Source organism: Camelus bactrianus, chromosome 10 (genome assembly GCF_048773025.1).
Source record: "Camelus bactrianus isolate YW-2024 breed Bactrian camel chromosome 10, ASM4877302v1, whole genome shotgun sequence".
Taxonomy (NCBI): Eukaryota; Metazoa; Chordata; class Mammalia; order Artiodactyla; family Camelidae; genus Camelus; species Camelus bactrianus.
In genome coordinates, this window is record NC_133548.1 from 26,524,143 (window position 1) to 26,548,933 (window position 24,791).

The following is a 24,791-nucleotide window of genomic DNA, read 5'->3' on the forward strand; positions in this document are numbered from 1 at the left end:
AGAACATTCTCCCTGGGTCCACACACAGAGTAGGTGTGTAATGATCAGTGAGTGGCCTCAGAAAAGGCAACACTGAGTTTCTTTTTCTTTTCACCCAGTCTTTCTCAATATATTGCTCTATTTTTTCCTCACTTCAAAGAAATATTTCTCTCACTCCAAAAAAAAAAAAAAGTTTAGGAAATGCCTATAGGCAAAATGAAGAAGAAATTGTGTCATCCATAATCTCAGCAACTAGAAATATCCACATTAACATTTTGGTGCATATACTACAGCTCATTTACACCACTGGTTGTCAGAGTTTTCTGTAAAGTGTCAGATAGTTAATATTTACAGATTGGATGGTATTTATTGGAACATCAACTCTGCCATTGCAGCACAAAAGCCGTCACAGATAACATGCAAATGAATGGACATAGCTGTGTTCCAATAAAACTTTATTTACCAAAACAGGCAGCGGGCAAGATTTGGGCCTCAGCCATAGTTTACAAACCCCTAATTTATACCTACTTACCCTCCCTCCTTGCCTCCCTTCCTTCTTTCTTTCTTTTCTCTCCTACCTTTAAAAATTATTTTTGTACACCTTTTAATTTTGAAATAATTAGAGGTTCACAAGAAGTTGCAAAGATAGTACGAAGTGCTTTTTTTCAGTACAAAACCCTGGAGATCCATCCACGTTGTTGCGTTTATCAATAGCTTGTGCCTTTTTATCACTGAGTATTATTCCACAGTGCCATAGTTTAACCATTCACCTATTGTAGGATGTTTTGATTATTTCCAGTTTGGGCTATAATAATGCTGCTGTGAGCAACTGTATATGGGATTAGAGATTCATTTCTTTGGCAGGTGTATGTTTCATGTGGAGAACATTGGATCAGTCCTGACCTGTCCACTGCTCAGCAAAAGAAGCAAATCTTCCTGAGGAACTTAGCATCAGATATTTCTAAAATTCAAACCTTCTGCAGCACACGTAAGATGGAGGGTAAGCACTGGAATTATTTACCTTAATATGTACAGCCAAAATAAAAGACTGGATGATATTGCTTTTTTAAGAAAAATCCACATTTGTTTAAACAGGTCATAATACACCTCTTGTTTTCTGGGCCCTGATGGCTGAAGTTGTGGCTGGGTGACAGTGTTCCATTCTTTTGACCCAGACAATACTTTAGATGGGTGGTGCTCCCTGCCTGCCTCAGCCTCCCCTCTGCTCTCTCTGGCCCTCTGTGGCCTGGTTGTGGCTGGGTAGCCATCTCTGCAAGTCCTTGCTGCAGAACTTTTGGACCCCTGCTTGGCAACGGCTTCTGGGAAGCTCCCCAGCCTGTTCTCAGTAAATCCTGGGTCATGATGGCATTTCTCAGAAACCAGATCCAGGTTCATGTGGCTGTGCCTCAGACTGGAGCAGGGAGGACAGCTCAAGAGGTCACTATGTCCTGAACAGTGGGCAATGTCCTCAGTGTTTCTTTGACATAGCTAAGATACCTGCAGTGAAGCCTGCAGGGGGAATCATGACACCCTGTGCTGGTTTTCTGCCTTCCTCTCTGTTCTGCCACAAATCCCCTCAAGCTCAGAAATGGTGGGTTTCCTCCAGGTCAACCCTTAGGTTAAAACCTTGATAAACTAAATGGGAGCTAAAAGCCTTTGGGGAAAATCCTAAATCTTGACCGTGATATCCTAACTTAGATGGCCAATGTCTTGTGCTTGAATGTCAAAACTGTATCTGTACTTTTGCTTTCCTTTTGTAACATTTCTCATCCAGGACCAGGACAAAGGGCCTATACTTAGAAAGGCAAGAGAAAAATCAATATAATTTAAAACATTATATTATTGCATATTGAACACTGTACATTATGTTTTGCATGTGTCATTTAAGGCATTGGGAACTTTCACTGAGAAGTTTGGGATCCGAGAGACATGCATCTAAATAATGTAACCCACTTGAATGGTCAGGACTTAGACTAACTAACTTATTTTTGGAAAGACCTATTTTTTAGCATTTTTGACTGAGAATATCTTGAGAGGAAAGAAACTATAAAAAATAAATTAAGTGAAATTGAATTTATTAGTTTAAAAAGCAACTATTAATTACACTTAGAATGTATTCTCTTAGACCAATAGCTGGAAATTTTCTGCATTTTTATTTTAACGTGCATTTTCAAATTCCTAGTGCTCTGAGATCATAACTAATATGTCCTTGCAATTTATGCACTTTTGCTTAGCTCTTGTTTTAGAAGTCCAAAGTGACATTGTGTTGGGAGCCAAGCTTGCTGTGCGTAAACCAGTTTTTGGAGAGCAGAAGCAAATTACAGAACCAGAGGAAAAGCAAAAGCAAAAAAATGCTTTAACAATGGAAAACGCTTCCAGTGAAATGCTGTAAGTAATCAGTGTGGCCAGAAAAGCTACCTGGTTCCTATTTGAACTCCGCTCATTAGCTCCGTAGCAGCACAGAGCCCATGCAGGGAGCCCATGCCAAGTTTGTGAAACTAATGTCAGTTGAAGAGCTAGTATTTAATTAGTTTCCTGGCAAAAGGAAAGAGCTGGAGCTTCAGTGTTAAACCATCACAATGATCTACTTCCAGTAATTTTGTTATAACATTACTATTTTTAAAAGACTAGAATTTTAGAAATGGAGACATTTATTTGAGGGATTCATCATGTTTTATTTTCATAAACATGGAACAAATACTTTTCTTCCTTAGAGTAGGTTCAAGGTGAACGCATGTTAATATAAGTTATCATCCTGGATTGCTGGGATAGCTTCTGATTGGTCCCTGTCTCCATAATCTCCTCCTTTCAGTTCACCTTGAAGTTTTACCTGTGGACCATCATCTTTCTAAAATACAATTGTTTTTATATAGTTCTTCCATGGCCACCCACTACAGACAGAAAACAACATTTAGTCTGGAATCCCAAGCCCTTCTGACCCTGGTCCAGGCCTGTCTTTAACCCTCGTTTATACCTCCATGCCCACCTCCAGTCGTTACATGCCTGTCGTTACAGTTATCTTCTGTTCCTCAAATGAGCCAAGGATATTCCTGCTTCAGAGCCTTTCCAGGTGTTCTTTTCTCTGCCCAGAATGCTGTCCCTCCAGATCCTCACATGTCTGGCTCCTTCCCATTGTCCAGGTCTCAAATGAAGCATCTCAGAAGAGCCTTCTCTGGCTCCGTTGCTGAAGTAGACCCTACCCCACCCCCCCCAACTGCTATCACAATTTCCTGCTTTATTCCACTTGTGACACTTATGTTGTTTATTTACTCATTTGCTTGTCTATTATCTCTCTTCTTCCCCCTAGAATGTAAGCTCCATGAATCCTGAGAACTTACCTTTGTTCATCACTGTATCCCCAATACTTAGAACTCTGTGCCTATGATATAGTAGATGTTTAAGAAATATTAGTTAAAGGGGTGACTTACTAACTAAATAGTGACTAGTTGAATGCATGAATGAATGAATGAATGAATATAAATGAATTAATAAAGCAAGATGTATTTTTAAATGGCTGTTGTAAAATTGATTTGACTGAATTTCATTTGCATGGAAATTAAAGAGCATGCAGATATCCCAAGTTAGAAAATTAAACATCTGGACTTGGAGGAAGAATCTTGTTTGCACCTTGCTGAATATGTTAAAACTAAAAATGACATTATTTATTTATTTATTTATTTGGTCGGTTTTCTTCAAGGAAATGGAGTTGGTGGGAAAGCTGTGTTTTTTATTTTCAACACAAGATGGCACTGTTGTTTCTTTAACCAATAATGAGATTTTTTTGCCTCAAGAAGCCACTTGTGCTGCAGTTCTGAATGAGGCAGTTGTTACCCACCAATTTAATATCCACATGTAATACTTTTGTTACATTTGAAAAGTGTATGGTTTGCTCTGCTAACACAGGAATTGTCCCTGGAGATTTGGGTAATCTGATATTGCTAGCAGTTACATCAAATTACCACAAGCACCTTGGCGACCACAGCCTTCCCCAGAGAACTTTATTTACACATATGCATATCTGGAGAGCTGAAGCATGCTTGCTGCTTTGCTTGTATATTTATCCTGCCTTCAACAGAGCAGTCCTTGTGTTGTTTCATGATCCCATGGAAGCAAATATGCCCTAAACAGGGCCCGGGAACTGAATATAGTCAGATCTGCATAGTGGCTATGCTCCCGTTCACAATTTCATCTTAATATGAAGCCAGAAGGCTCAGTTATTCAAGCTATGACTATTTACTCCAAGTGTTTCTGTATATTAATCTCTATCAAAAGCTGGCACATTTGTGCTGGTGCTATTTGAGTCTCTCTAGATTTTTCTGTTGAGAGGAAAAGTTAATTAAAATTCCTTAACATTGTCTAATGAGTAAACTTTATGAAACCTAGTAATCTTGGCTGTCTGTTCCAGACAGAATTATGACACATTTATGGAGTAGGCAAGAATCTCATTACATATTCGTTATGAATTTCTAAAACTACTGATTAGTCTTAATTATAATTTTTTTCTTTTTTGAAATGTACATTGCCACATTTTTTCTAAGTAAATATAACAAAGATGAATGCTGTTTATTATGTGATGGAGGAATTTTATTTGTAGCCTTATATTAAAAAATCTAAATTGTGTATTAGTAGGATATGAATTTGCAACATTAGGCACCATTATGGAAATATGATTTCCAGAGCCACCAATATCCCTCAGGAAATGATCAGACTATACCTCAGAGAAAATTCTGTGAGTATAAACCACATTTCTTAGACTTGTGTTTGCTTCTGAACCTTAATAGAGATTCGCATGCAAGAGCCCATCTCCGAATGAAGGCTTGTCACACACTTCTCAGGTACGCCTGGCAGGAAACTTCTCATAACTTTGATAAGGATAACAGTCTTCCAAAGAAAATGGAGGAAGAGCTCTTTGAAACTGTGCAACCAGAGAAGAAATACAGGTAAAAATTTGCAAGGAAATCCTTTTAAAGATTTCTACCTGTTTTTAGATTCATTCATTTGTGGACAAAATATTCTTGAGGATTTGCATTACTGTTAGTTGCTGTTTACTTCAACACACACATTTTTGTGTTTCTTGTGTTTCTGGCTGAGGTATTTACAAGTACTGGTGGGAAAAGCCTTCTCACTTTAGCTGCGTAATGTAATTTCTTACTGACTGGTGTCTTTTCTAGTGAAAGGTAAACTCATCCATCTTTGCCTCCTGAGAACTTAGGACAGAGCCTGTATGTTATGTGAACAGAACTTGTTGAATGAATTGTGAATAAACATATTAAGATGCCCTGATGTCTTTAAGAAATTAGTAAAATGCAATTTCTTCCCTTTTAATTTTATATTTTCTGGTTAATGTCTGATGAAATGACAGGAATATATAGTACTTTGTGTTATTCCTTTATCCTTATACATTTACTTAATATTACAGCAGTTGATATGAATTAAACAGTTTTGGCACTTCAACACTTAGCATTAGTCCATGCACATAGTAGGGGCTTAATAGATGTTTATAAATTAATTTAATTGCCAGTGCATTGTGATGTTTAATAGATTTAATAAGTCTGCTTAATGCCTTAAGGTCTTTAAGTAAGAGATTCCTTTAAATTAGCTTATTAGCATATCATTATTTTGGTTTATGATAGTCTATGAGTTGTTAGGAAAGATTGAAAAACTTGGAGAATGGGATTCTATTTGCTAGGGATTCTGTAGATAGAGCATAGAAATGATCATGATTTGAACAGAACTCCTTCATTTCTCTGGTGTTTTGATTCTGCGTGCCCTGTTCCTTCTCCTACCTCTTTTTCCCTTTAACTAAATTATCTCAAATGAATTTTTTCTTTTCTGATGAATTTCTCATATTATTTTGGATAAACATTTATTTCTATCACAAAATAAACTCAGAATTCTACTTTTTACATCAGCTTGACCGTGCAAAGCAAATAACATTGCTGCTGTCCTGATGGTAATGCTTCCCCACTGTAAGTGAATTTGGTTCACGGTGGGTCTCTCTCCGACAGAACTTGCAATCTCCAGCACAACAGTGCGTGGGACATTTTTCTGCCGCTAATGGGATTTTCTTTATCTTAGCCATTCTCCAAAACAGAGTAAATTGCAGAAGCTTTGCCACCAGCAGTTTGAATACAGAGATGGGCAAATTATAAGCTATGCTGCTCCTCAGCTAGTCTTGGGGGTGCAAGGCCCCAACCTGCGTTCAGGCATGGAGGTGGTTTTGGTGGAGAAAAAAGCAGATGATAGTCATCAACGCTGGATGCACAAGGAAGACAGCAGGTAAGCCCATTATATTTGGGTATTAATATAGCAAAAGGTGAGTGAGAGCCTAGGAGATCCAGCATGGTCCCCACAGAGCAGGCGGGGGTGTTTTTGAGGACTTTGGATTTTCTATTTAACATAGCCAGTAATCTTTTATCCTATTCAAGGAAGAGAAAGAGAATGAAATCAAATGTAAATGTTCAGTATTTTACGCACAGCTCATCCTCTATGAATTCAGGTAAGAAATGTAGAATCTGACCTACTAGGTTCATAGTTTTAACGGGCCATTGAGATCAAGGGAAAACTGGACTCTCACTCTATTTTTATGATTTTAAGGAATCAAGTAAGAATTTTTAAAAGTCCAACTTTAAAAAATTTGTAGTACTTTTCATTAACTCAACCTCCTGCCCCTCCCCACATGCATGCCTTCCCTCCCTCCCTACTTCTATCATATAACCAACTGAGGAGGCTTCCACTCACAACAGTGAAATCGAATTGAATTCCTACTTTAACAAATATATCAACCCAATGCAATGGCTGGCTCTGGTTTGGATCCAGATTCAAGGTTATTTCTGAGGCAATCAGAGGAAATTTAACAGTCTGGGTACCTTATGATATGAAGGAAGTCTTGTTAATTTTGTTGGGTGTCATAATGGTTTAATGGTTATATATTTTAAAAAGTCCTGGTCATTTGGTTACACATTATAGTATTTACAGATTAAAGTAAGTGATATCTCAGATTTTCTTTAAAATATTCTAGCAAAGCAAAAATTTAAAATGTAGAGGGAGTGAGAGGGGATGAAACAAGAACGGCAGGATGTTGATAACTATTGGGTCCATGGTGTCTTCTTACACATTTCTCTCTGGCTCTGTGCATGCGTGAACGTTTCTTTAACAAGAGAGAAAACAACTCCTTGGGTTTTAGATGGTTTGCTTCAAATTCTACCATAAGTATTATATGGTGGGGCCCCAGGGCCCTCTTTGGTCTCTTGAAATACTACAGAAAATGTGTGTTTATGTATCTGTGCAATACATTTTTTTTTCTGGGAAAGAGCTGTGATTTTCATTGGATTCTCAAAAGGTGTGTGATGCAAAAGGCTTAGGGATGGCTGCTTTAAGAGAGATTGCATAAGCTTCAGCAGGCGGCAGCAACAGGCCCAGTGTGGACAGGAAAGGAGCTAGCCTTCCTCTGCTCACTGAGATAGCGAAGCCGCCAGCAAGGAACACATGCGGCCTTGTTTTAGAGTCGGCTGAAAAGCCAACGTTTAGACAGACCTGGTGAGTGTGTTCTTTCACCCTATTCATTCTAGCTAAGCTGTCTTTCTGACAAGGGGGGAGCTAAGAAGCATTCATTCTAGCTAAGCTGTCTTTCTGACAAGGGGGGAGCTAAGAAGCAAGCCTTTGTCCCTGCAGATGGTTTGCTGTGTGGGACCAGAATTCGTTCATTCAGCTGCAAAGGATTATTAAGGGCAGTGTTTTAGGTGCTGGTGCTTTAGCAAAGAACTAAACAGATAAAAATCCCTGCCCTTTGGAGCTAGTTCTACCCCATCTCTACATTTCTGGAATTTAGAAATACATCCTCCTTGGCTTTCTGTAATATAGTAGAGATCCCACTTGAGCCCGAGTTAGAATTCGAGCATGGCTGAAGAACTGGGGTGGACACACACACCGAATGAGAGATGTGACCCCAAGGCAGTAGAAAGCCTCCCTTGATGAATTTAACTCAGGAACACTTGGTCATGGGAAGAGAAGGCGAGTTCTGAGTCCTGCTCCGTGTTTTTCACTGGTTTTGGTTTTCATCCTGAGTGCTGTGGGGAAAGCAGGAAGCGGGGAAGGCTGTTTCAGTACAAACAGAAAGAGAAGCTTGCCTAAAAATCTATGCACTCCAGCACTGCTTCAGAAAATCTAACCACATGTAACACAAAAGAGAACAGCCTCTTCCAATTTCCTTCTATTTTCCAGAACCGTCTGCAACTTTGTCATCTTGAGGCCTCTCCATGTCAAGCCACAGAAGAAAGGGACAGATGGAGGGAGATGGTGGTACTGACTGATCCCTGGTCAGAAACTGCAGATCTAGAGAGAGGAGGGGGAGCCGTGAGGGGGCGGGGCAGTGGGACAGGGTTTGCTCCGTGAGCACATAGGTCACCATCTCAGGCCTCCCACAGGTGCCTGGGCAGCTGGGCAAGAGGGGTTTTGCAGAAGTCTTGATGATGAGGTGTGCGCACAATTCAGAGAAATAGACGTCCTATGGTAGAAAAGTGTCTGCACAGTGACGGTCATTCTGAGCTTTCTTCCACGTTTTCCCTTGGCATTTTTCTTTTTCTTTTTCATGTAATTGGATATTGAAACCCATTTGTTATGATAAGCTGGTGAGGCCTGGAGAACCTTGGATCGCACTATGTAGCAGAAACCTATAGAAGTTTTCATTTATGTGAACCACAGTCTTTTGATCATCCATATTTTCCCCAAGCAGTAAATTAGCATCTACTGAGGCATCCGCCCAATCAGCATTTGTATTAATGGAGCCTAGGCACAGGAGCCCAATGCCCACGTGATGGAAGGTACCAAGCCGCCATCACTGTGCCTAGAATTTTCTATCATTAGTCCTTTCATTCAGTCCTTTGGGTCTTGAATTACTTTTTCATTTTGGCCTTCTATTTAAAATAGAAAATAACTAGGAAATCTGATTACTTAAGCAATTATCAGCAAAACCTCTTAAGGGAAATTATGACTGTGAGAACACGACCTAGCTGGGATAGCACACAGTCCAGGATAATCATGCAAGAAATGAGCGAAGGGGCAACGACAAGTAGTAGGAACTTGCCAAAGACACACTTACTTGGTTTCCAGCCAAACAATAAAAATGATCCAGGTCAACTTTTGAGATAATCTGACGTTTTTCTACCATTTTCAATCCTGGCACAATCTGAATTAATCATTTGGTCTCTAAAGGGAAATAGGAAATAAATGCTCAAGGATGAAAATCCCCCTCAACAAGATGCAAAATTATGAAAGGGAAAATAGAGTGTCATGGAATTCAGAGCTGAAAGAGATCTTAAAAATTTTCTGGTCTTGGTCACTTAATTCTAAAGCTAGCTAAACCGAGGCTCAAGGAGCTGAAGATTTAAGTGACTTGTATGCACTCACATTGCGAGTTAGCAGAAGAGGCTGTGCTATCATGCTGGATATTCCTGGGGCACAGAGTAAGTTCTCACACTGCTGTCCAGCACACAGCGGGTTTTCTGTAGATGTCTATAAGCTCGTGCTTCCTGAAGAATGTAAGCATGGGCAAGTGCCAGCTGACCTTCAAAAAAGGAAACAAAAACCCAATACTGTAATGGCGGAGCACGGCACTGAAGCATGGCAAAAGATGCTACATCTATTCTAGGCAGCAAAAAGATGGAGAAAGCTAGGTAACTAATCTGGGCACCTCAGATAGTCATTGCCAGAAATATGCAATCGTTCATTCATTTGAATACTATTTAAAAGTGCAAGATGCAAACTATGCAGCATACTGAGGCTGGAGAGATGAACACTATGGAATACCAGCCTCGTGCCCTTCACTGGCTTCTTCTTTTTTTTTTTCAGTGAATAAGCCCTTATTTGATGTCCAGCTTTTCTTTTAGTTTCTTTTTATTCTGTTAAATTCAAGTAAGCTTGAAGTTAATACTTTTGAACTTTTATTTTATTTTTCTGCTTTTATATATATTTTTATTGAAGTATAGTTAGTTTACAGTGTTGTGTCAATTTCTGGTGTACATATAGCACAATGCTTCAGTCATATAGGAACATACATGTATTTGTTTTCATATTCTTTTTCACCATAAGTTACTACAAGATATCAAATACAGTTCCCTGCACTATACAGCATGACAGTCTTGACAAATGCTAAAAACATACTTGGTAAAATCGAATACCCACGTTGGATTTAAAATGATACCTCATTAATGAACAATAGAAGGAAGAAATATGTTTTAAAATTAATAGTGATCTTGTAGGAATACAAATTGTGTTTCAAATTCAGTTTTAATTTTTGCTATATTTTCCAATACTTTGTAAATTCTTTACAATGAGGATATTTCATTTTATGTTCAGAGATTTAAATTAGATATCTAGAATTTTTCAGGTCTTGAAAGGAAAAATTTTACTCTTATAACATCTTCTCCAACTCTACTTTCTCCCCTTTCTTCCACTCACATGTCATTAAATTTTATATTCAGGACTGGTTATATTTTCCACTGCAGGATTGCCACTGCTGGTCTATAATGTAACTATGTTGATAGACATAAAGAACTGGCTTTTTCTATGCAGACAAAATCCTTGAATGTGTGGTTTACTTTTGCTTTTAAGCGATGCAAGGAAAATAATTTTAGGACTTTAGCTCAGTAATTTTCTTTCGTTTTTTGCAGTCAAGGAGGCTTTATTTTAGCTCCAATATAAGATAACTTTAAAATATTCAACATCTGTCTTGACTTTTATGTAATAGTCATTTAGGAAAGAAGAATTTGAGGGAAAACTGAAAAATCACAAGCAGCAGTAATAATAGCTCATACTAAGTGCCATGTGCCAGGCAATATTCAGTGCATTTTCTATGCATTAACTCACTCAATTCCCAGGGTAAGAGTCCTATGAGGATGTACCATTATCCTATTTTACAGATGAGAAAACTGAGGCACAAGGTTATTAAGCAAAAGCATACAGCTACTGAGAGGTATACTCAAGATTTAAACTCGGGCATGGACTCCAGAATTTATGCCCTTAATCACTTTGCCACATTGCCTCTCATAATAGTAAAACAGACGAGGAAAGTGTACGTCAGTCTGGGTACAATCCAGAGACAGAAAACACACAGTCATTTAAACAGAGGATGTATAACAGAAAGAATTATTAAACTATGATAAATGAGTAACTATTAGATATATATATCCTCTATATGGTGCTCTAGGGCTGAGGGAGTTGAGGATAAACTTGGAATTGGGCTCCTCCCCAAGCTGAAGTTCAGACCTCATTGGAAAAGGTATAGGTGCTGACAGCTGGATGGCAGAGAAGTTTGTTGGTTTGCCCTGCCAGATCTGGTCTGTGGTTGCTCGGCAAGCAGGAAGCAGCCCTCTGGAACATATGTAAGGGGGCAGCTGTTGCTGGGCACATGGAAATACAAAGGGGATGGGGGTTGTTGGTGCGGCAGAAGGCCTGGAGCACGTGGTGTCCATGTCGGGAAGGCCACAACAGCTGATCCCAAGGCCAAGCCAGGCCAGAGCTGTGAGGGTATCGAGGGACCATACACTCTGGGCACCTGGTTGGGGCAGAGCATCACTGGATATCCTCACTTCTAATCACTGGCCCCACAGAGCAGCTGGGAAGAACAGGAGAGCCCCTTCCTCCTTCGGTTTTCTTCCAGTGCTCTCCGCTAAGAAGGCTTAACATCCTGCTTACTGTGGGGGAGAAATGCCTAAAGGATTTCACATCCATTATCACAGAGTATGCACGGGGCCAAGAGGCAATACACTGATAAGTGGCACAGAGGGAGCTCTAAACTGGTCATGCTGCTTTGTAATGTGCCTAATCCTGTTTTCCCAAGGACCTTTCACCTGGTGAGTAACCCAGACCTTGTGCTGGCAGTGTCTATGACCAAGGCTAGAGATGAAGCCTGTGGCTATCCAGTTATTGCTCAGGTAAGCTATACACAGGCCAAAGAGTAATTATGACCCTGTATTTAGTTAAATTTAAGGAGAGCTCCTTGCTTCCTTGTTGCAGAGAAAGAAAATGGCTGTCATGGAAACCTATCTTGAATGCCATTGTTAAAGTATTTACAATAGTCTGCTTAGATTTCAAATTGAACATGTTCATGTAGCTCTTAATTTAGTTTAATCCAACAGATGGTGATTGTGGGCTTGCTGCATCTCAGGAGCTGTGCTAGTTATTTAAATCAAATCCAATGGCAAGCATGAGAAATCATCCCAGTAGCATTCATGTGGTCTCACTGGTGGTTTCAGTCAGGTGAATGGCTGTTAATTTTAAGTTCAGTGATCTGGGGACATAAGCAAGTCCCCTCTTAGCTGGCAACTGGTGGGAAAGACTGTGGTTGGAGAAGTCTTCCTGGAGGATGTGAGCTCGTCAATGTTAATTTTACTACAATTCTCACTTGAAATGCACTTTCAACATACTTTTGCAAATGCTTATAAGCAGCCAGACAATTTTTGGAGGCTCCAGAGAGGTCTGGCTTCATTTGACTTTTGGGTAAAGACCTATGGAATTCTTTTTTTCCCCACATTTGTCTGTCATCCTCACTCACCAAAGACCCTCCTAGATAGATACGATTTTTCTAGGAGGAGAGAGAGTTTAGGAGCATCCCTGCTCTGCAGTTTACTCTCTGTATCCTCCACATTATTTGCCCTTTTTCTTGGTGAACAAAATATATTGTCCCTAAATAACATTTGTTTCATTCCATTTTTTAATTGCAGTGAGGCAACTTGTTTTGCAGGTCCCGAATCCAAAATTGGGATGTAGCAATCAGGACAAATATCAAAGCTTAATTAAGTCTTATATCCTGATAATAAATATGAACTACATTTTTATTCTAGAAGACACAGTATGTATAGCATCACATTTTTCCTTTCCAGGTGCCTCTTTGGCACGGACCACACTGAGATAAAACCTCATGCAGATGCAAATTTAGTACCTTAATCAGTTTCATAAAATTATAAATGTGGATGTTTTCCCTTAAGGTTCCCATTTTATAAGAAATAAATTTGATCTCAAGGTAATTTGTATTACCTTTCAAGGTTTTTTTCTTTGCTTGGTGTTTCATTTTTATTTCTTGAAGCAGTCAGTTTGTGAAAAAATATTAAAGTTCATGTAAAATAATAAAAATGAGGCATGTTAGGTTAATGTTACTAGACCCCCTCCCTCCCTCCCTGTTCCTTGAAATATGGTCTTTGTTTTCCATACCTCTGAGGGATGCTCTATTGTCTGACCTATTAAATCAATTCTTAAAACTCATTTATTTTCCTCTTTACTATCAATCTCTCCTTGATAAAGTAAATGTTATTCATTATAAAGTTCCTTGAGGTGTCATGATATGTTTAGTTGGAACTAATCTACTGGTTTAAATTCTCTAAAGTTGAAACTACTCATTTTTTAACTTATGCCAAGCCCAGTTTTGTATTAGAATAAACATGCTGTTTCTAATACATATAAAATGAAGTGTACTCACATTTAAAAAAAAATCTTACTAACCAGTGAAATGTAAATTAAAACATCAACAAGGTACTATTTTTCATTATTAAATTGATGATGCTTTGGCAAGAGTGTGAGGAAAAAAAACCATTTCATATTATACTGGTGGAAGTGTAGACAAGAATAACCTTTCTAGAAAGCATTTTAATATGATAAAGGTTTTTATGATACATTGTAATTTTTTTAAATGATCATGTTTCTCTATTAGCAATCCTACTTGAGTTTGTTCTAAAGAAGTTACGGATTTACACAAAGATTTATTTATATGATTATTCATTGCTTTTTTGCTTATAGTAAGGAAAATTTGAGAAACTCTCTACGTGTTTAACTATTGGAGATTGGTAAATAAAATACTTATAAAATCCCAAAAAACTAACGCAGTTACCAAATTGTATGTATTTTGTGATTCTATTTTTATAAATCAAAGAATGCATATATATATATATATATATATGTAGTGTATATAATGATCAAATATCAATAATAGTTATCACTACATAGTGGAGTTGTAAGTAATTATCTATATTTTCTGAATTTATGCAATGAAAACTATGACTGCTATAACCAAATCATAAGCTCTCCTATTTGACTCAGTATTTTGTCTTGTTTATTTTCCAGAAATATAAACCATATAACAATGGGGCTTCTAATCAAAAATGGAATTACATGAAAAATATGAAGGCTTTTGTGGCCTTTCATAGCACTGCCCTGGATAAGGAGATCACAGCAGCAAATTATGCTGGAATTTGTACATCCACTGTGATTAAAGAAGAAAACATTGATCAACCAGTAAGTGGTTCCTTTCTACTGAGGACGGGGGCGGGGATGGGGGGAAACGCATCAGTTTAATAAAGCAAGAAAATTTTTTTCTAGAAAACCTTAAGTTCACACAAATTAAACACTGACTTGTGAGTGAAATCACTCACACTGTGATTCTGGCTAGGAAAGAGGGAAGGCGTATTGATATTACCCTCTGCTTGTATTGTTTCCATGGTTCCCTGTCACCAGCACCATCTCTGGTCCATCATCAGCTAGCCAGAACATGCATGAGGGAGGGTAATCACACATCCCTGACTCCCACAGGTGTGCCTGCCACACAAGATGTCACTCCACTCCGGAAAGCATATTAAAATGACAGTGGTTGTAAGTGGCTTTATATTATGTTATACCAAGCATAGGGCTAAGCATGAATATACTCTAATTTTTAAAGGAAATAATTTCTCAAGCTTAGTCCTTTAGTTTGTACTAGTAAGGAATTACTTGCACCCTACTTAACAGATACCTAAGATATTTGTGTGTCCTTTCGTCAAAGCACCTTACTGTTGTTGATAACCATTGGCCTACAGAAAATTGAAATATCATAATGCACATTATAAGACCGTCTTTACTCTGCTCCTCAGACGTCTCTAAACTGCTGCTGCTTCTTCACTCATCACTCCCTGGCTCTAGTGAATAAGATGTCAAGTGTACCATACTGTTTTGCATGTCTCTGTTTCGACTATGCTCTCCCCTCAACTTTTTCTCCTTTGTCTGTGATCTCATAGCTGTTAACAGATATGTTGCCAAAGACTGCTAAAGTCATCTTAAAAAGAATCAAGTCAACTTGAAACGGTTCCAAAGATGAAACAATTTAAGCATCAGTATGACTACTGAATGCGGTGGACTGACGTACACTGACGTACATTAGAAATGTTTAAATCCGCATGTTGATACTGATATTAAACAACAGCAATAGCTCAATTGGTCACAATGAGATGATGCTAAGGAACAAATTTGTTACTTTGAAAACTGGTAAATAAAGAATCAAGGGTTTATTTTTTCCTTCCTTTATGAACTATACCTCAGGATAACAAAATAGTTGATGAGAAGTTTCACTTCATAGAAATATCCCAGCTAACAAATGAATAAAGTATGGGGAAATGGGAATATCATTATGTTGTGAACTTTAATAAATTAATGAATCTAGGCAATGATCATCAGTAGCTACTAACATTACAAAAAGAGGCACAACAGTTGTCCCTTGATGTTGATACACTGTACCACTTACGAAGTGTTCTTGCCCCCTAAAATCTAACTGGAGAAAATATACAACAAATAATTACAGTAAAAGAAGAAAGAAAAATGAGGAACATGAAGATTCAAAGAGATCTAAGAGGTATATCAACCAATTATAACATACTGACCTTATCTTGATTCTGTTTCAAATAAATTGTAAGAGAGAGAATTGTAGAAATTTGAATGCTGACTGAATATTTGATTATATTAGGGTATTATTAATTTTAGGTATGATATTATAGTTATGATAAAAGAGCCCTTATTTGTTAGATAAGGATAAAACTTCCCAATTTCCAAAAATATTTTTTTCTAAAAAATTGTAACGTTCCTACTAGTTAAATGATAACCTATCTGCTAGAAACTAATGTGATTAACCTGAAAAGTACAGTAATATATCAATTCTGAGATTTGCAAATTTAAAAAAAGTTACTCTCTCTTGAGCCTGGGGAAACCTACCCTCTACACAAAGGCTCTAACCAGTTGTTAGTTCTTAAACTTTTTGGAGATGCAGACCTCTTTGAGAGTCTCATGAAAATTACAGATACTCTTTTCCCCCAAAATTCACATGTGTACAGTAACACTTTGTGTAACATATTAGGGAGTTCATAGACTCCCCTTGAAATCCAGTTTGGATGTAGGGTAAGAACCTCTCTTCTAGATCCTGTTTGCTGGAGAGCTTTGAAAAAGAAAATTAATATGATCTATTATATGCCAGATAGCTACTGTATGCTAGATACAAATGTAATGTTAGTTATTTTCATGTTGATGATCTCATTTAAATAATAAATAATATAACATAAATAATAAATATGAATAATATCAGTAAATTAATTAAGATTGGTGAAGAAACTGAATAATTTATTCACAGTCACACTAGCTACTAGGTATATAGTAACAGTCGTTGATCAGACAACCCCCCCGTCATAGATCATATCTGTATAAGGCCACACGAACAGGCCAAGTTAGTCATTTCAATAAATCAGGGAACTTTCATAGAGGAAAAAAAAGCAGTCAAACCAATTACTTGGTATTCTGTACAGAAAGCGAGCAGCTGATTTTCTGAACTTTGAAGCTGTTTGCATCCTGGGGTATGTATACAAACCCATACCCCAGGATGCAAACAGACATACCTTAACCCTGGGAGCTACCCCAATATATTGCATTTTTCTTTCCAGCAGCAGTTTCAAAGCTGTATTAAGTGTGAATGAATTAACCAAAAATTCAGTTTACATTGTGTACGTGCACCATTGCCAAAATAAAACAATTTGGGAACCATCAAAATAGTAGCACCACAGTCATGGGGATTAATGTCCTGATGAATGAAAATACATTTTCTGGATATTTCAATGGGCTTCTTTAGTGTAATAAGGAATATCATTGGCACACAATTCGTCACAAAGCCCATGTTTTTCTGTACAAATGATTCCGCATAATATTCATTCAATTCCACCTGAGATTTTAATTTTCTGCCTCCCAGTAATTTGTAGGAAAACAGAAATCAGATGTACATATAGAGAAATCCATAGTGGAACTTAAGAATTACATTCAACAGTGTCATCTAAATGTTGGCTTTGAATTGAGATAGTTTTAATTATTTAAGTGGAGTTGTTGAAGCAATATGACAAAGGCAAAAAAGTCAAGAGTTTGGATTCAGAAGTCACAGTTTTATATTTCAGTTTTGCCACATACTTCTTGGGTATCCTTGGATTAAAAACTTCCATCTCTGAGCTTTTGTTTTCTCATCTGTAAATTGAGAATGATGACGCTAATTCTGGCTGTACTTAACTTTTAGCCTTGTGAAGAACAAAACAAATCAGAGAGTTTCTTTATAAAAGTACTTTAAAATGTTCATATATATATTCAAGAGTAGAGAGACTAGTTTAATGAATTCTCATGCACCTGTCACCCAAATTCAGCTATTATCAAGCTTTTGCAAATCCCAGACATATCATTTCACCTTGAACTTAAACATGTACCTATAAAAATTTCAACATTTTCTTACATAATCATTGTGCCAGTATCACACCTAACAAAATTTTTTGGCCATCTAATACCTTGTTCTTAATAAAATTTCCCAGGTTCTCCTAAAAAACTCTTCTAGTAGTTGGTTGGTTTGAGTCAATACTCAAACAATGTCCCTGTGTGACATTTGGTTGCAGAATCCATCTGTAGAATGCCTCTGGTTTGGATTTGCCTGTTTGCTTCCTGTGGCATCCTTTAACCTGTTTCTATAACCGCCGTCACTCTCATAAAATAAATTCAGCACTGGAGTTTAATTATATTTATGTGCAGCTTTTTTGACAAGAATCTTCATAGATTATACTGTTTACTTCATATTTATCACTTATGCAGGCATGCAGTGTGGATTTTCCATTTTTACTGATAATGATTATCTATGGGTTCAGGTGATTACAACCCAATCTCATATCAAAAAAAAAAAAAATCCCATTGACTTCTCCTTTGGTGTTGCCTTTTTTGTGATCTTTGCCTAAGTTATTTCATTAGAAGTTTTAAGGATCAGTTTTATCTATCATTTTCCCCCACATGTATATGCTAAACTTTTAATGTAAGGAAGAACTCTACCTCTTTAACCAGGTGTTTGACTACCCAAAAATATGGTTGGTCAAGGATGGCAAGATAAATGCTTAATTTATTCTGTCTCACTTATCTATTGTAGTATATAGCAAATCACCTGAAAATTAAGTGGCTTAAACCAACAACCACTTTATGCTCAACTGTTCAAGCTGGGCTCAGCTGGCAGCTCTGCTGGTCTTGCCCAGGATCACTTAGTCTGGCTGTAGTTATCTGGTGACGTGCCAGTAGTTTGGTGGTTCTATGGGGTCTGAATGGTCAAAGACGGTCTCCCTCACATGTGTGGTGTTTGGCAAGCGGTCAGCTGGTGGCCTTGGTTCTCCTCAAGGCTTCTGAAGCAGGCTAGCTCCAGTTGAGTTCACAGATGGTCTCGGGCTTCCAAATGCAGCCAAAAGAGAACAAGCTCCAGTGTGCAAGCACTTCTTATGCATCCACTTGCATCACATTTGCTAATGCTACACTGGCCAAATCAAGTCACGTGGCATTGCCCAGATTCAAGGGAAAGAAAAAGGAGAAAATAACTCTATTTCTTGTTTGGAGGAGCAGCAAAATCATGCATGCAAATGAGAATGGGAGGGTTTAATTTTGGCCATCTTTGCAAATAATCTGCAACACTTGCTAGTAGACAATTTCAGAGTTATAAATCTGTGCCTGTGTACTTCCAGTGGACTCCAATAAGCTGTGTTTTATTGTTATTCGCTTGTTGACTTTTTGTTGTTGTTTTTACTTGTTTTTTAAACATCATTATGAACTCATGGGATTTTTCATATTCAAGCAGATTCCAAGTGTTTCAGTTATCTTTATTTTTTGCTCCTAAATTGTCCCACTTTGAGCCAATGGAGCGTCCTTCAGGTTGGCTCCTGTGTCTTTTTTGACATAATGCCTTTATTCTTGGATGGCTTCTTTTCTTTCAGGGAACCACAAGATATCCATGTTTGTCTTGTATATTTCTTGCCCCAAATCTGGAATTGGCCTTTCCTCTAAGAAATTTCTGATTCTAGATACTCATTGTTGTTGAATTTTCATTGCCTCTAGGCTTTTTCAGTCGACAGAGTTTGGAAATATGTGTGTTTTTTTTTAAATATAATTACTTGGGAGCAAAATAGTGTACTCATGTTGAGATTTCAAATTTAGTATTTGGGGATTATAAATGTGCCTTATTTGGTAACATGTTCTACGGAAGTGCTATCATAATTTAGATGTATCTATCTGAAAACATCTTTATCTCCATTTTTAGGGATACTATTATCTCTCTCCCAGTGAGGAAAGAACTGTGCTCTGTTTGGCATGTGGACAATCCATGAGAGCAGAGAAGGGACTGAAACAGTTGCTTCCAGGGCTGCCGTTCCTCTGCGCCTCAGCCTCCAAGACCCAAAAGCCCTTCTCACAAGGACCCTTTAAGGTCATCAATGTGGCCAAGGTATGCAGTGATCTGAGCTCTGCTAATACGTGTGTGGCATCAGTTGGGAAAGTTGGATGAGTTCATTATTTGCTTTGCACTCAAGTTCATCTCCACTCATCCAATTCATCTTTCTCTGATGCACCTTTACCATTCCACCTGCATTGATTTCCTTTTCCTCACTGTAATTTAAAATACCTTGTCTATTAATAGTTCGATACACTCTTTGAAGTTAATTGGGCACTCTTACGGCTTTAATCATCTGCTGAACATCTTGCACCACTCTCTCTGTGTTGCTTTTAGATGAGGAAGGAACTGCAAATCTTTACTTAGTGAAGAAACTTTTTGCCTATATCCACAGGGTAAACTCCTTTTTTTTTTTTTTTTTTTTTTTTACTACTATAGAACATTTCAGGGCAAATTAGATGTGTTGTTAATGACTCTTCTGGTTGGTTGCCTGAATTCACACATTCCTGTCTAATGCTGTTTATATCTCATGGAGAAAAAAATCTCTGCTGCCTTCCTGTGATCTTAATTTCAAATGGCATTGAAAAAAATCCTTCCCTTCAAGAGTTTAGAAGTGAGAAGAGCCAGGGGGAAATTACACACCTGTATAAAAAGGAGCAGTTCCTAAGGGGTGAGACCTTCTGCCTGGTGTGCTCTTCAGAGCTTGCCCATCTCATTCCCAGGCCACGCTCCCCCTCCCCTAAACCTGATGCACACTGCAGGAGAGTGGGGTAGTAACAGTTATAATAAACATGACCTGAAACAGTAACTCTGAAAGAGAAGGAGAGTCAGTCCTCTGGGAAAACCTGCAGGCATTTGGACTTTGCTTTGGTGACAGCAGAGTCATGTTAAAAAGGTAGTGGTGAGCTGATTGGAAAGAATCCACAATGTTACAGGGGCTCAGACAGCTTTTCCCTTGGGGCAGCTTCCTGAGTAGGGATGAAAAGGGAAAGGGAAAGTGTGGTGTTCACCACCCTCATAGTCATGTAGTTAAAGCTACACTCATTCCCCTCCTCCTTCATCAGTATCTGCCACCATAGGATGGCATCATCCTAAAGTTAAAGATTAAGAGAATACTTTTAGTACTAGTGTGCCATCACTTCAGCCGCAGGCTCTTTCTAGCCCTGGTATCCTTCTTCCCCATCTCCCATCCCAGAGAAAGGCAAGGTAGAAAACAGGAGAAGCCCAGAAACACAAGCCAGAGGCACATAGTCACCTAGAGACTCAGTGACAGGGCTGGGAAGAGAACCCAAGTTCTGACCCAACGTCCATCCCACTATAGCATCTGATACATACAGCATATGAATGAGCATTTCAAAATTTAGGTGCCACACACACATTATATTAAGAGACTGAAGTGTTAAAAAATAAAAAAACTAAAAGAAAAAAAAAGTTTGAGTAGATCTATGTTTTTTTTTTTTTTAAATCAGGCTGATTTATCTTCTCATGAGGCTGAGAACACTCTAAGTTATTATGAAGAACGTCTATTATCTCTACGGATGAAGACCTGCGCGCAAGTTGTATCTCATAGTGGCATGGCAGTTACGCACCAGAAGGCAGTGAAAATAATTGCGTACAAAAATGGAGATGGATATCGAAATGGGAAGTTAATTGTGGCTGGAACATTCCCCATGGTAAGTGGCTATCACTTAAATGCTTCTCGCATCCTCTGAGGTAATGATAATGGTGATTCTTCTGACAAGAAAAAAGCAGTAGGATTGAGTGACAAATATCTCTGGCCTGTTTTACCAATTTAAGCTGATGAGATCAAGATCTCTGTTTTCTTAAAGATATTCTTTTTGATTGTGTTTCTTTGCATACAGACTTAGAAAAATGAGAAACCAGAATATGGTTTTAGGATTGGCTTCAGAGCAAAGATACACGAAAGTAGGGGAAAGACAAAGCTACCAGATTTTCTTCAGTCTTGTGACAGACAAAGCCTCTTTTGCCTTCCTTCCCACTGCAGCTTCAAGTTGTATGTCATCTGAATATTCTGAGAGATGCTGCCTCACTTATTATCTGGAGAATCTGAATACTTATTTGTTGATAGGGTGTTTCATTTCATTTTCACATTGGAGAGGCAGGAGTTGTGCTAAGAGAGAATATGTGGTTTCTGTCTTAGAGCCTGCTCCCCACAGTCACTGGAAGGGATGAGGGTCCCACGGGCCCAAGCCCAGCTTTGTCCTTCCGTTGCTTGGTGATTGTCTTGTCTGTACATTCTGTCCAGTACCCTGAACAACATATTTTATAAGCGATGCTAAATATGATATGGAGTTACCCTGGAGAGTTTCTTGCAAACACTTACATATACACATAATTATTCACTCACCTCTTTGGTTGAGTACAAAACTAGTTCTTTTTTGTTTGTTTGTTTGTTTGTTTTAAAGATGTTATTCAGTGGACTAAGCAAAGAACAAAAGTTAACAATTCCAAAATTCACTCTGAGACCCTAGCTTTTGTGGTCTTGAACAAAAATACTAACCTTTCAGCCTGATTTCCCACCTGCAAAATGGAAGTAATAATATGTGTCAGTTCTTGGTTTGAAAGTCAAGTACTCATTTATGTTAAAGCAGTTCATCTCAAGTGTTTGAATAATTTTATACACTGTAAAGCAATAGAATCGAAAGCAGATTTCTAGGTTAACATTTCTTAGGAAATAAGAAGCACTCTGATGGAAAAACGTATTAACGTGCACCAGCTGCTGTGTTAAAGTTTTGGAGCTCAGAATCCTGACAGCTGGACTGGACTAATACGTGAGATGGGGTAGGACAACCTAATATCAAAAATCATCTCTAATCAGAGATCCCATTGGTAGTTACTGCTTTCTATTTTCTCAAATTAAAAGGATTTTCTCAGGTTTCTAAAATAACAAGCCCTTCGTGATTTTTCCCAGTTCTATCACTGTTTCCTCTCAGTTCCTTATAGTCTGTGTTCTCTAGCTTCTTACAGAATGCACACAACAACTTGGTCTTGCCAGAGCAGCCTCCAAAGTATATACCAAAGATGGAACCACAATCCTTTCCTTGCATGATTTGGTTTTATGGGCTCTGGATGAGTCTTTTACCCAGAGAGACTCTGAGGAACAAAAGAAAGAGGCGGCCCCTGTTGGAACAAAAGAGACGCCGGTTAAAAGTATGGAAGACTGGTTACATTCTGCAGGAATTAGCGAATTCTACTTACGTTTGATCATAAGAAAGTTAAATGTGACTCTTTCATTCAGTCGCCCCTTTGAGAATTTTTAAAAATCCCAGGAAGCTACTCTTGTAAGAGATTCTCATATCATTTTCACCTTGCAGAATAATAAGAAAAAATTTTTAAGAAGTTAATTTGGTTTCAGCTCCAAAACAATCAATAAATTGCCTAGAATTTATAAAATATGTTTGACAGCTTAGCTACTTTGTGCAGCATGGGCAGATTTTGTTCTTAAATTCAGAACCAGAACCAACTGGAGACCCCTTAAGGTGGAACTAGATCAAGGCACATCTCTTCCTACTATTGGAAGAGAAGCTGTCTTCTCTACACCTCCTGCCCTCCAACTCCCCTCACCTGCCCATCTCCACTGCTCCTGTAAACTCCCAGAGCTCCAGCAAATGCACCCCTGTTGCAGCTTCTAGCACATGGTATCATAATTATCTGTTTATATCTTTGTGCGTCTCATTAGACCATGTACAACTTGAGGGCAGGGCTGTGTCCCCAACAACAGTTTGCTAGATGAAAAGTGTCTGCTTGCAGGGATTCAGCAGTTACCTCAGGTTTCCATTGTTGTGTCGAGATGCATGGTTTAGAGGTTGAGAATGTGGGTTTTGGAGCCAGAATACCAGAGTTCAACTCCTGCTCTGTTACTTACTAGCTGAATGATCTTGGGTACTCTCTGTACCTCAGTTTCCTAATTTGTAAAATGAGGAAACTAATAGTCATGTGAATATATACTCAGTTAGACCTTATGAATATGAATTACATGAATTTTAGGAGCTCTGTGCTAGGAACCAGGGGCAGAACCCAATATATCTATTTTCTGTTATTTCACAATGATATTGTTTGGTTATCTAATGAGTTTTTGAAAATAATTATGTGAACATTTAATGCCCAGCTGACTACTGAAGCATATAGTTCGGCCTTTATTTGGCATGTGGAATCTCCAGGTTCTGGTAGATTTACAATCTCAAACACTCTTCTTTCAAATTCTTATTTAAAACCTGATTGGAAGTAATGGTATTCATGCAGGTTTACCAAAAGGGTATGGTCATCCCTTCCCCTCTTAGTCTAAAGAATAATCTTTAGAATTAGATTGTAATTCTGAATCAGACAGGTGCATCAGCTGGCTGTCCCCTTTACTGAATCATGACTTGGAGTTACACCATCAGTTTGCATTGAGGAACTTAAAAGAAATAAGCATCAATCAAAAACTCAGTGTCACACTTACTATAACGGTGGTGGTTAAGGGCACTGGCTTTGTAGGCAGGTAGCATGGATTCTAATCCTGGCTCTGCTCCTACTTGGCTATGTGACTAAATCTCAGTTACTATGCAAAAGGGGAATGGACCTACCTCAGGGTATCCTTTTGAGAATCATATAAGATAATGTATTTAGAGATCTTAGTAAAATGCCCAGCACGTTGTAAGTTCTCAGTATACATTATTTTGTAGGATACGGTTCACTATATCACAAATAACCTCTTTATGAAGAGTCTGAAATAAATATCTCTCGGATGTCAGGGCCAGGAAGGGTATTTCTTGAGGAATTTATCTCTTTGTGGGCCATGTGAATCTTGAAATGGTGTTTTCCTCTTTGCTTTGGCCACTAGGGTCCTCAGAACATGCATAGTGCTTTACCTCTAGCAAATGAAAACAGTGTAATATTCATGTCCAGTATCATGATGATAATAATAAAAATACTGTCTAGCATTTTTTGGATGCTTACACAGTTAAATAGACCAAACACTATTCTAAGCACTTTCCTTTTTTTTTTTTTTTAAGCTTCCCAACAGCAGAACAAGATAGATACTATTCTCATTTAAAATATGGGACACTGAAACACTTTATCTCTGGCTTTGGTCTGTTCCTATACTCTTTTCTACCTTTTTTTTTTTTTTTAATCTCTTTATTTTATCCCTTTTCAGAATAGATATTTTGGTAAGCCATCTCATATTTTTTCATAACTAAATTGTAAGAAAGGAATTAAAATGTATATTTGCAATCAGATTAAATTATTTTGTTGCATATGAAGTTTCTGATCAGATTTATGGATTTGCATCTGGTTTTGG

At 38.0% G+C, this 24,791-nt stretch overlaps 1 protein-coding gene across 3 annotated transcripts in view; it reads left to right on the forward strand.

Moving 5' to 3' along the window:
• The window catches only part of DCDC1 (doublecortin domain containing 1), a 393,336-nt gene that overhangs the window by 333,544 nt on the left and 35,001 nt on the right, over window positions 1–24,791 (forward strand). For all 3 annotated transcript variants that reach the window (XM_074372209.1, XM_074372210.1, XM_045523733.2), the window contains 9 exons: window positions 844–979; window positions 2,214–2,367; window positions 4,761–4,919; window positions 6,058–6,258; window positions 11,819–11,912; window positions 14,095–14,265; window positions 19,361–19,543; window positions 20,959–21,162; window positions 22,468–22,660. In XM_074372209.1, coding sequence (XP_074228310.1) covers window positions 844–979; window positions 2,214–2,367; window positions 4,761–4,919; window positions 6,058–6,258; window positions 11,819–11,912; window positions 14,095–14,265; window positions 19,361–19,543; window positions 20,959–21,162; window positions 22,468–22,660 — 1,495 coding nt within the window. The remainder of the gene's footprint in view (window positions 1–843; window positions 980–2,213; window positions 2,368–4,760; window positions 4,920–6,057; window positions 6,259–11,818; window positions 11,913–14,094; window positions 14,266–19,360; window positions 19,544–20,958; window positions 21,163–22,467; window positions 22,661–24,791) is intronic.